A 12,425-nucleotide genomic window follows, 5' to 3' on the forward strand; every position below is an offset into this window, starting at 1 on the left:
CTTTACAAAGATGGATTTTTTTTTAATTTTTTTATTTTTTTCAGCATAACAGTATTCATTATTTTTGCACCACACCCAGTGCTCCATGCAATCCGTGCCCTCTACAATACCCACCACCTGGTGCCCCCAACCTCCCACCCCCCACACCTTCAAAATTCTCAGATCGTTTTTCAGAGTCCATAGTCTCTCATGGTTCACCTCCCCTTCCAATTTCCCTCAACTCCCTTCTCCTCTCCATCTCCCCTTGTCCTCCATGCTATTTGTTATGCTCCACAAATAAGTGAAACCATATGATAATTGACTCTCTCTGCTTGACTTATTTCACTCAGCATAATCTCTTCCAGTCCCGTCCATGTTGCTACAAAACTTGGGGATTCATCCTTTCTTTCTTTCTTTTTTTTTTTTTTTTTTTTTTTTTACAGCTTTATAAACATATATTTTTATCCCCAGGGGTACAGGTCTGCGAATCGCCAGGTTTACACACTTCACAACACTCACCATAGCACATACCCTCCCCGATATCCATAACACCACCCCCTCTCCCAACCCCCTCCCCCCATCAACCCTCAGTTTGTTTTGTGAGATTAAGAGTCACTTATGGTTTGTCTCCCTCCCAATCCCATCTTGTTTCATTTACTCTTCTCCTACCCCCTCGACCCCCCATGTTGCATCTCCTCTCCCTCATATCAGGGAGATCATATGATAGTTGTCTTTCTCCGATTGACTTATTTCGCTAAGCATGATACCCTCTAGTTCCATCCACGTCGTCGCAAATGGCAAGATTTCATTTCTTTTGATGGCTGCATAGTATTCCATTGTGTATATATACCACATCTTCTTTATCCATTCGTCTGTAGATGGACATCTAGGTTCTTTCCATAGTTTGGCTATTGTAGACATTGCTGCTATAAACATTCGGGTGCACATGCCCCTTCGGATCACTATGTTTGTATCTTTAGGGTAAATACCCAGCAGTGCAATTGCTGGGTCATAGGGTAGTTCTATTTTCAACATTTTGAGGAACCTCCATGCTGTTTTCCAGAGTGGTTGCACCAGCTTGCATTCCCACCAACAGTGTAGGAGGGTTCCCCTTTCTCCACATCCTCGCCAGCATCTGTCATTTCCTGACTTGTTAATTTTAGCCATTCTGACTGGTGTGAGGTGATATCTCATGGTGGTTTTGATTTGTATTTCCCTGATGCCGAGTGATATGGAGCACTTTTTCATGTGTCTGTTGGCCATCTGGATGTCTTCTTTGCAGAAATGTCTGTTCATGTCCTCTGCCCATTTCTTGATTGGATTATTTGTTCTTTGGGTGTTCAGTTTGCTAAGTTCTTTATAGATTTTGGACACTAGCCCTTTATCTGATATGTCATTTGCAAATATCTTCTCCCATTCTGTCAGTTGTCTTTTGGTTTTGTTAACTGTTTCCTTTGCTGTGCAAAAGCTTTTGATCTTGATAAAATCCCAAAAGTTCATTTTTGCCCTTGCTTCCCTTGCCTTTGGTGATGTTCCTAGGAAGATGTTGCTGCGGCTGACGTCGAAGAGGTTGCTGCCTGTGTTCTCCTCGAGGATTTTGATGGATTCCTTTCTCACATTGAGATCCTTCATCCATTTTGAGTCTATTTTCGTGTGTGGTGTAAGGAAATGATCCAATTTCATTTTTCTGCATGTGGCTGTCCAATTTTCCCAACACCATTTATTGAAGAGGCTGTCTTTGTTCCATTGGACATTCTTTCCTGCTTTGTCGAAGATGAGTTGACCATAGAGTTGAGGGTCCATTTCTGGGCTCTCTATTCTGTTCCATTGATCTATGTGTCTGTTTTTGTGCCAGTACCATGCTGTCTTGATGATGACAGCTTTGTAATAGAGCTTGAAGTCCGGAATTGTGATGCCACCAACTTTGGCTTTCTTTTTCAATATTCCTTTGGCTATTCGAGGTCTTTTCTGGTTCCATATAAATTTGAGGATTATTTGTTCCATTTCTTTGAAAAAAATGGATGGTATTTTGATAGGAATTGCATTAAATGTGTAGATTGCTTTAGGTAGCATAGACATTTTCACAATATTTATTCTTCCAATCCAGGAGCATGGAACATTTTTCCATTTCTTTGTGTCTTCCTCAATTTCTTTCATGAGTACTTTATAGTTTTCTGAGTATAGATTCTTGGTCTCTTTGGTTAGGTTTATTCCTAGGTATCTTATAGTTTTGGGTGCAATTGTAAATGGGATGGACTCCTTAATTTCTCTTTCTTCTGTCATGTTGTTGGTGTAGAGAAATGCAACTGATTTCTGTGCATTGATTTTATATCCTGACACTTTACTGAATTCCTGTACAAGTTCTAGCAGTTTTGGAGTGGAGTCTTTTGGGTTTTCCACATAGAGTATCATATCATCTGCGAAGAGTGATAGTTTGACTTCTTCTTTGCCGATTTGGATGCCTTTAATTTCCTTTTGTTGTCTGATTGCTGACGCTAGGACTTCTAGTACTATGTTGAATAGCAGTGGTGATAACGGACATCCCTGCCGTGTTCCTGACCTTAGCGGAAAAGCTTTCAGTTTTTCTCCATTGAGAATGATATTTGCGGTGGGTTTTTCATAGATGGCTTTGATAATATTGAGGTATGTGCCGTCTATCCCTACACTTTGAAGAGTTTTGATCAGGAAGGGATGCTGTACTTTGTCAAATGCTTTTTCAGCATCTATGGAGAGTATCATATGGTTCTTGTTCTTTCTTTTATTAATGTGTTGTATCACATTGATTGATTTGCGGATGTTGAACCAGCCTTGCAGCCCTGGAATAAATCCCACTTGGTCGTGGTGAATAATCCTTTTAACGTACTGTTGAATCCTATTGGCTAGTATTTTGGCGAGAATTTTTGCATCTGTGTTCATCAAGGATATTGGTCTGTAGTTCTCTTTTTTGTTGGGATCCTTGTCTGGTTTTGGGATCGAGGTGATGCTGGCCTCATAAAATGAGTTTGGAAGTTTTCCTTCTATTGCTATTTTTTGGAACAGTTTCAGGAGAATAGGAATTAGTTCTTCTTTAAATGTTTGGTAGAATTCCCCCGGGAAGCCGTCTGGCCCTGGGCTTTTGTTTGTTTGGAGATTTTTGATGACTGTTTCAATCTCCTTACTGGTTATGGGTCTGTTCAGGCTTTCTATTTCTTCCTGGTTCAGTTGTGGTAGTTTATATGTCTCTAGGAATGCATCCATTTCTTCCAGATTGTCAAATTTGTTGGCGTAGAGTTGCTCATAGTATGTTCTTATAATTGTCTGTATTTCTTTGGTGTTCGTTGTGATCTCTCCTCTTTCATTCATGATTTTATTTATTTGGGTCCTCTCTCTTTTCTTTTTGATAAGTCTGGCCAGGGGTTTATCAATCTTATTAATTCTTTCAAAGAACCAGCTCCTAGTTTCGTTGATTTGTTCTATTGTTTTTTTGGTTTCTATTTCATTGATTTCTGCTCTGATCTTTATGATTTCTCTTCTCCTGCTGGGTTTAGGGTTTCTTTCTTGTTCTTTCTCCAGCTCCTTTAGGTGTAGGGTTAGGTTGTGTACCTGAGACCTTTCTTGTTTCTTGAGAAAGGCTTGTACCGCTATATATTTTCCTCTCAGGACTGCCTTTGTTGTGTCCCACAGATTCTGAACTGTTGTGTTTTCATTATCATTTGTTTCCATAATTTTTTTCAATTCTTCTTTGATTTCCTGGTTGACCCATTCATTCTTTAGAAGGATGCTGTTTAGTCTCCATGTATTTGGGTTCTTTCCAAATTTCCTCTTGTTATTGAGTTCTAGCTTTAGAGCATTGTGGTCTGAAAATATGCAGGGAATGATCCCAATCTTTTGATACCGGTTGAGACTTGATTTAGGACCAAGAATGTGATCTATTCTGGAGAACGTTCCATGTGCACTAGAGAAGAATGTGTATTCTGTTGCTTTGGGATGAAATGTTCTGAATATATCTGTGATGTCCATCTGGTCCAGTGTGTCATTTAAGGCTTTGATTTCCTTGTTGATCTTTTGCTTGGATGATCTGTCCATTTCAGTGAGGGGAGTGTTAAAATCCCCTACTATGATTGTATTCTTGTCAATGTGTTTCTTTGATTTTGTTATTAATTGGTTTATATAGTTGGCTGCTCCCACGTTAGGGGCATAGATATTTAAAATTGTTAGATCTTCTTGTTGGACAGTTCCTTTGAGTATGATATAGTGTCCTTCCTCATCTCTTATTATAATCTTTGGCTTAAAATCTAATTGATCTGATATAAGGATTGCCACTCCTGCTTTCTTCCGATGTCCATTAGCATGGTAAATTCTTTTCCACCCCCTCACTTTAAACCTGGAGGTGTCTTCGGGTGTAAGATGAGTTTCTTGTAGGCAACATATAGATGGTTTTTGTTTTTTTATCCATTCTGATACCCTGTGTCTTTTGATTGGGGCATTTAGCCCATTAACATTCAGGGTAAGTATTGAGAGATATGAATTTAGTGCCATTGTATTGCCTGTAAGGTGACTGTTATTGTATATTGTCTCTGTTTCTTTCTGATCTACTACTTTGAGGGTCTCTCTTTGCTTAGAGGACCCCTTTCAATATTTCCTGTAGAGCTGGTTTGGTATTTGCAAATTCTTTCAGTTTTTGTTTGTCCTGGAAGCTTTTAATCTCTCCGTCTATTTTCAATGATAGCCTAGCTGGATATAGTATTCTTGGCTGCATGTTTTTCTCATTTAGTACTCTGAATATATCATGCCAGCTCTTTCTGGCCTGCCAGGTCTCTGTGGATAAGTCTGCTGCCAATCTAATATTTTTACCATTGTACGTTACAGACTTCTTTTCCCGGGCTGCTTTCAGGATCTTTTCTTTGTCACTAAGACTTGTCAATTTTACTATTAGGTGACGGGGTGTAGACCTATTCTTATTGATTTTGAGGGGGGTTCTCTGAACCTCCTGGATTTTGATGCTTGTTCCCTTTGCCATATTGGGGAAATTCTCTCCAATAATTCTCTCCAGTATACCTTCTGCTCCCCTCTCTGTTTCCTCTTCTTCTGGAATCCCAATTATTCTAATGTTGTTTCGTCTTATGGTGTCACTTATCTCTCGAATTCTCCCCTCGTGGTCCAGTAACTGTTTGTCCCTCTTTTGCTCAGCTTCTTTATTCTCTGTCATTTGGTCTTCTATATCGCTAATTCTTTCTTCTGCCTCATTTATCCTAGCAGTGAGAGCCTCCATTTTTGATTGCACCTCATTAATAGCTTTTTTGATTTCAACTTGGTTAGATTTTAGTTCTTTTATTTCTCCAGAAAGGGCTTTTATATCTCCCGAGAGGGTTGCTTTAATATCTTCCATGCCTTTTTCAAGCCCGGCTAGAACCTTGAGAATCATCATTCTGAACTCTATATCTGACATATTACCAATGTCTGTATTGATTAGGTCTCTAGCCTTTGGTACTGCCTCTTGTTCTTTTTTTTGTTGTGAATTTTTCCGCCTTGTCATTTTGTCCAGATAAGAGTTTATGAAGGAGCAAGTAAAATACTAAAAGGGTGGCAACAACCCCAGGAAAATATGCTTTAGCCAAATCAGAAGAGATCCTGAATTGTGAGGGGGGAGAAAGGGGATAAAAAGGGGCTCAGAAAGAAAGAAAAAAAAAAACTATTAAAAAAAAGAAAGCCGATAAAGAAATAAATATAAAAAGAGGAAAAAATATATATATATTAGATAAACTATTTAAAAAACGTTAAAAAAAAGAAAATGGTAAAAGTTAAAAAAAATTTAGCAGAAGAAGAGAAAAAGAAAAAAAAATTGAAAAAGAAAAAAAAATTAAATTAACTGCAAGGCTAAAAAATCATGGGGAGAAAGCCATGAGTTCTGTACTTTGCTTTCTTCTCCTCTGGAATTCCGCCGTTCTCCTTGGTAGGTGAACTTGGTCCTGGCTGGGTTTCCCGTAGATCTTCTGGGGGAGGGGCCCGTTGTAGTGATTCTCAAGTGTCTTTGCCCCAGGCGGAGTTGCACCGCCCTTACCCAGGGCCGGGCTGAGTCATCCGCTCGGGTTCGCTTTCGGGAGCTTTTGTTCCCTGAGCGCTTTCCGTAGAGTCCGGAGGATGGGAATAAAGATGGCGGCCTCCCGGTCTCCGGCCCGGAGGAGCCGAGAGCCCGGGGCCCCACTCCTCAGTGCGCCCTCAGAGAACAGCGCCAAATGACTCTCGTCACCCTGGCCTCCGGCCGCGCTCCGAGCTGACCGAGCCTGCGACCGGTTCAAGGCAACCCTGAGCTGAGAGTCACTCCTCGGCTCTGTCTCTGCAGCCGGCTTCCCCGTTCTAATACCGGTAAGCTCTGCGACACTGAGACACCCCCGATCCTTCTGCGACCCTGCGGGACCTGAGGCCGCGCTTACCCCGCCTGGGCTTCACCCCAGTTAAGCCTCTGGAGCGATGTCCCTCAGTGGAACAGACTTTTAAAAGTCCTGATTTTGCTCCGTTGCTCTGCCGCTCGCCGGGAGCCGGCCCCTCCCCCCGCGGTCTATCTTCCCGTCGCTTTGGATTCACTTCTCCGCCAGTCCTACCTTGCAGAAAGTCACAAAGATGGATTTTTAAATATTTGTCATCTTGATCAAGGCAGACCATTGGAACTGAAAGGAGGAATTGAGAGGAATTCACGTCCTTGTTGCAGGATACCGCTCGTGAGATCCCTTCCTATCCCTCCTCCCGCATTGCCAAGTCCTGTCCATCCTGAGTTTATGAAACGTCCTGTGCCAATCCACTGATCAGCAGCCCCCATCTTCGACCCAGACTCTTGCATCGTCCCTCCCCGTTTGTTGTCTGGTCATTGTCCTCTGACTGACCCTAGGTTTGAAGATGACTTTTGAAGTTAATGATTAAGGGTCAATACTTTGACTTCCCTTTCAATGAATTTTTGTTTGCCATTGTATGTATGAGAAAGGATACTGGATTATCAAGTTTAAAGCTAAAAAATTGAAGTACACCACTGGTACAGACTGACTTTTTACTGTTTGTTTCTTTAATCTGAAACTTCTATGTGGTTAAATTTGTTCATTTACTCAAAATACAAAGAACAAAGGACACTTAGCAGATGTCGACACTATGCCAGGCTCTACACTTGACACTGGTCGAGAAAGACACAGTCCCATAGTTAAGGGAGAAAAGCAATATAATCAATGATTACATAAAAGTGTTTCATATGTGACCACTCATTATAAGATAAGGCTATCGACATTAACGACAAAACAGTACTCATGACAACAAAGGTGATATGATTGAATGCTTATTGCAAGGTAGGCATTGGTTAAAGGTTTTACCTGCTTTATCGAGTTTAATCTTTACAGCCACTCTTTATATAGCTATCTGTATATAGATAACAATTATTAGCCTTACTTCACTGATAAGGCAACTTGGACCTGAGGAGGTTAACGTACTTGTCCAAAATGACAGCTAGAAAGTAGGGGAGCTGAGATTTGAATCCGAAGTGTGGGTAGAAGGCAGTTTGGAATCTCCCCGCCTTCGGCAGCTGACGTAGAGGCCAGCTCACACTTGCGAGCAGCATGGCTCTTCACTTGAGACTAGACACGTGTCCGTGGAGTTTGGAAATGAAAATCATTAACAAAATATTTGAAATTATTATAGTGTTGGGAACAAATCCCTTTCATTCACCAGAGTTTCAGGTAAAGACTGCAGCTCTTGAATGTAGAATTTCAGGAAGCAGGTGTAGGGGTAAATTGGTTTTCTGAGATCACCTGCAATAGATCTGATGGTCTTCTTTTCCTCCCATTTCACCTTGCCAACAAATTCATGGATCAAAGAATAGAGCACACTTCTTTTCGTTGGGAAAAACTGAATCAGTTGTTTCAAGTTATTCAAAGTGAAGTTGTTACAAGCTGAATCTAGTCTATAAATCCACCTGAGGAAGGACTATCACATCTTTTGAATACGAGGAGTAAAGGAATTGAAAGACAGGGTGAGGAATGATCTAGAAAGAAAATCAGAAAGTTGTCTTTAGTTTTAGCTACCTTGCTGCTGCTAAAGAGAGAGAGACGGAGGGGGATTGAAAGAAGGAGGGAGAAAGGAGGAGGAGGAAAGGGTGGAAAAGGGGGAGAAGGGGAGGAGGAGCAGTAGCAGGGAAGAGGAAAAGAAGAAAGAAAAAGAAAAAAAAACACCACTGTAATGGACTCTTCACCTCAGGGATGTCTTTTCTGCTGTAGCTGTCTTTGAACTATTATAGCCTTGCAATGTACTTTATAGACTCTCTGCATCCTCTTCCTATTGTTCTTCCAGTTAATTTTTGTCTTTTCAGCAGTTTTTAGTTCTGTTAGAGTATGAGCATGAAAAATGAATAGGAAAATCCAATCAAACTGGTCTTCTGTGCCCATGGGTGTAGCACGTGGTCAAGACTGGAACAACAGCTCTTGACTAAAATGGGATTTGGCATTCACAAGCGCATTTTTTGTCTACCTGTACCTCTGTCTCTCCATCCGGATGTTTAAGCCCTCGACCATAGGTTCTCATTTCTTTTTCTCCAGTATTTAGTTCCATTTTTGCTATAAAAGGGCATAAAAGAAACTATTTGCTGAATGAGTGAACAAATGAATGAATGAACGAATGAGTGAAATAGAAATGACAACACTTGTGTTGTAACCTTACTCCCCTCCACCTCAGTAGATACTCAAGGAACAGCTTCCAGTGTAACTACTCAAGAAGGCCCAGAAGCGGGGCACCTGGGTGGCTCAGTTGGTTGAGTGATGGCTTTCGGTCACGTCTTATTCCCAGAGTCCTGGGATCAGGGCCCACGTCTGGGTCCTTGCTCGTCAGGGAGGCTGCTTCTCCCTGTCCCTCTACCTGTTATGCTGCCTTTTTGTGCTCTCTCTCTGTCAAATAAATAAATAAAAGTTCTAAAAAAAAAAAGGTCCAGATGTTGTAGTTTTTTTGAAAACATACATAAATTCACAAGCCCTTGTATAAACCAATATTTTCTCCCCTCCCCAACAAATCTCAATAAATTGTCAAGCAAATACTTTAGGAAGCAGAATGCTACCTATACAGCTCTGACTATTTCCAGATTAGTGGAGCAAGAATGGAATGCTTACTACTTTTTCTCGATCTAAGGATAATCTCTTCTTGCAAAAGATAGTTAAAAAGTCGGTAGCAGTTCCTATGAGGAACACAAATAGCGTCTGAACTGGATGAAGGCCCAACAAGAGTGCCCAGAGCAGCTGTGTCAGGGAGGGATTTGGTGTTTATGGCTTCATTACAACCTTAAATGGAACATCTCTATTTGTTCCGGGTTTAATGAAGCCACAAACAACCCTTGTTGAGGGATATCAGAGATTTTTTGTTTTGTTTTGTTTGCTTTCAACTCGACGTATTTTAATTTGTGCTTAACTAGTTCTCCCACATCAGGGACTCAGACTGGCACTTTAGGGAAAATTAGCTAAGTGTTCTTCTGTGTTCGCTGCAGAGCGGAGGAAAAAGATAAGGGGAATCAATAGGAGCGAGGCAGTTTAGGAAGATAACATTACACGCCCCATCAGGAGCCTTGGCCTGCTCGTCAAGGCACCTGCTCGGCTGGGGAAATGCTCTTCCCGGGTCCCTTGGGGCCTCGTTCTCGTGGGGGCAGCTCTGCTCTGATGGCTGAGTGACTTTGCTGTTGTGTTCTTCAGTTTTCAGGGCTTTATCTCCTGTCTTTCTTCACCATCCTCATCGGGCTGGTGCTCTACTCCTCCACCTCCACATACATAGCCCAGGACCCCCGAGTGTACAAGCAGTTCCGCAATCCTTCGGGCCCCGTCGTGGACTTACCGGCCACAGGTCAGGTGGAGCCCTCGGTCACCTACACCAGCCTGGGCCAGGAGACCGAAGAGGAGCCCCACGTGCGTGTGGCCTAGGACAAGGCCCCCCCTGCCCACTGAAGTCACCTCCGTGGCCACGTTGTTCGCCCTTCATCTCTGTATTGTACATAGAGAAAGGTATTTATTAGGTGTGTGTACACAGGTGGACTGCAAGGTAGCAAACCTGAAAGCCTGTGAGAGGCACAAGCTAACCATCCCTGGAGACACGGGCTCCAACCCACCTGACTTAGCAAGACGCCTAGCTAGTGTGTATCCTGATCGCGACCCTCCTGCATTAATTACTGTGAAAACTTTTGAATTAAAAGCAAGTATTGTTATTATTTGTATTATTATTGTTACTGTTATTACACTAACTTTCAGGAGGTTGTTTTGTACTCCTGACAAGAACTATCGCCAGACCCACGTGTAGTTAACAAAAGTACCCCTTTTCTATGGCAAGTCACTTTTTAAGAATCATACTTTATTTTTTTGCACAGTCTATATGAGCGCTGCGTGCCACAGGAGCTCCACCCCTGAGAAGTTTCCTTAGCCTAGGGACCCGGTGGCTGATGGTTTCCTCTGTTACCTGTTGGATTGCCTGCTTGATAAGAATTTTGTGCTGGGACCCTTGTGGGGAGGGGCAACTGACCATATAATTCTCTATTCTAGGAATAGATATAAAACACTTGAGCCTTTTTATATTTCCATCTCTGATTACTCTGGGCCATTGCCTTTTTGTTGTACCACATAATTCTGCTAACGAAGTCCCTGTAATAATAGGATAAGGAATGCTCCATTTCTGAGGCTCATAGAAAACCCCAGAAATAATAATATCATGTGCATTTAGAGTTATATATATATATATATATATATATATATATATATATATATAAAATCTTTCTGCCCCTCCCTATACCCTCTCTTCCAAAAATGTATTTGATTTTACCTTTAATTCCTAGACTTCTTTAGTGACACTATGGAAATTATTCAAGTCATTGGAAGAAGCCATGGCCCCTGCTCTCTTAAATTGTGTGACACCCTTTTTAAGCTCCACCAGCATGGACATCACCCTCATTGTGGGGTTTCATCGGTTGCGTGGCCTCCCAACAAAGTCAAGGTGCTGATGTGGAGCAGTCTGTGACAATGGCTGGATTGATCTGACCACTGGTAGTGAAAAAGATGGCGTGGATGAAAAGCATGGCCTCCTGGTCGTATTCGGCATCCCTTCAACCGCAGAATATATCAACGCCATATTCTTAGGGATACAGAGAACATCACAGGATCCTGATAAGGCTTTGAGGGATATCTTACTAGTGTGTTGCCCTTAAAGTAACTATTTTTTTCAAACACACACACACACACATACAAAATCAAGAAGCACCACAGACCTCTACGATTTGGAATAAATTTTATGTGTCAGTATGTGAAATAGTCTTTAAGTTTGGCTGGTTTCAATACCATGCAAAAAAATCCGCGATGGAATACAGGGATTGTAAAGGAAAAATAAATGCTTATGAAATTGTGGGCAGTTCAGATCAATACATCTTAAGCAAACAAAGCAAAACACCAGAGGGGTCCTCGTAAAGTAGGACAGATTGCAGCCCCATCAGGATTCCCATAGAGCCTGCCGAAGGCCTAAATCCTGGGCAGGCAAACAGGTCCCCTGATGGCTGGTCAGCAGCAGGGGGCCCCTCTGCCTGCCTTCTACCCAGGCGGTGCAGTCCTGCCCCTGGAGATAGGGAAGAAAAATTATCTCCTCAGATATGCAGAGTTGATGGTCATCTCTGTTCAGCCCCCTCAGAAATACACTTTATTTTTGGAGGAAAAAAAAACAACAATGTCATAACAACTTGCCAGTGTCTGCTCTCTGCTACCTTTTAAGCCAATTAAATACCTTTCTCTGAATATTTTGTCCATTCAGATCTGAAGACCTTTAAAGACTGTGGTTTTATTTTTGTGTTTACATTCCTTCGGTTGGCATAATTTGCTTGATTTATTGCATTTTTAGTATTTATTTTAAAGCCAAATGTTTTAGTCTTTTTTATTCATTCTTATGACACTAATTTGTAGACACTTAGTAAAGTCTTATGAGAAACAAGTAGATGAAGCTATTCCAAGTCAACTCAGTGGACTGGGAAGTTTTTTAAAATTAAAATTTCAAAAAGGTTTGCGATCAACAGATGGCTAGAACTGGCCATCTGGATTATTTTCTAGGATATTTTAATTGACTCCATTGTATGGAAACCAAGTGTGAATGTTAAGGTGAACTCACTGTATGCCCTTTACCATCCAGTGTCCTTGTGCACAAGACCTTCACGTCACTGGAGTCCTTCACTGTGTTGGTTCGTCTCCAGTTAAAAAAGCTGATAACATATTGCACGGTCTGAGATCAGGAGTCCCAGATTGACCCTTCGGACAGAAAAGAAAATAACAAAGAACAATCTCTTCTCTGTGCAAAAGCACTGATCCTTCGGGAGCGGGTGGGAAGTGGGAGTAGGGCAACATTAACTCTAGCCGTTTTCATTTCTGAAATCTCACAGCCTCAGTAGACACCAGCAGAAAGTTCAGCTTTTCGCCGCAACCCCCCGA

The 12,425-nt window shown here is 41.7% G+C and overlaps 1 protein-coding gene across 4 annotated transcripts in view; it reads left to right on the plus strand.

Moving 5' to 3' along the window:
• SLC35F1 (solute carrier family 35 member F1) overlaps positions 1 to 11,334 on the plus strand; it is a 403,322-nt gene extending 391,988 nt beyond the window's left edge. For all 4 annotated transcript variants that reach the window (XM_047734861.1, XM_047734862.1, XM_047734863.1 and 1 more), the window contains exon 8: positions 9,669 to 11,334. In XM_047734861.1, the coding sequence (XP_047590817.1) occupies positions 9,669 to 9,893 (225 nt within the window). In that variant the 3' untranslated portion in view covers positions 9,894 to 11,334. The remainder of the gene's footprint in view (positions 1 to 9,668) is intronic.
• The last annotated feature ends 1,091 nt before the right edge of the window (positions 11,335 to 12,425 follow it).

The sequence above is a fragment of the Lutra lutra genome, chromosome 6 (assembly GCF_902655055.1).
Source record: "Lutra lutra chromosome 6, mLutLut1.2, whole genome shotgun sequence".
Classification (NCBI taxonomy): Eukaryota; Metazoa; Chordata; class Mammalia; order Carnivora; family Mustelidae; genus Lutra; species Lutra lutra.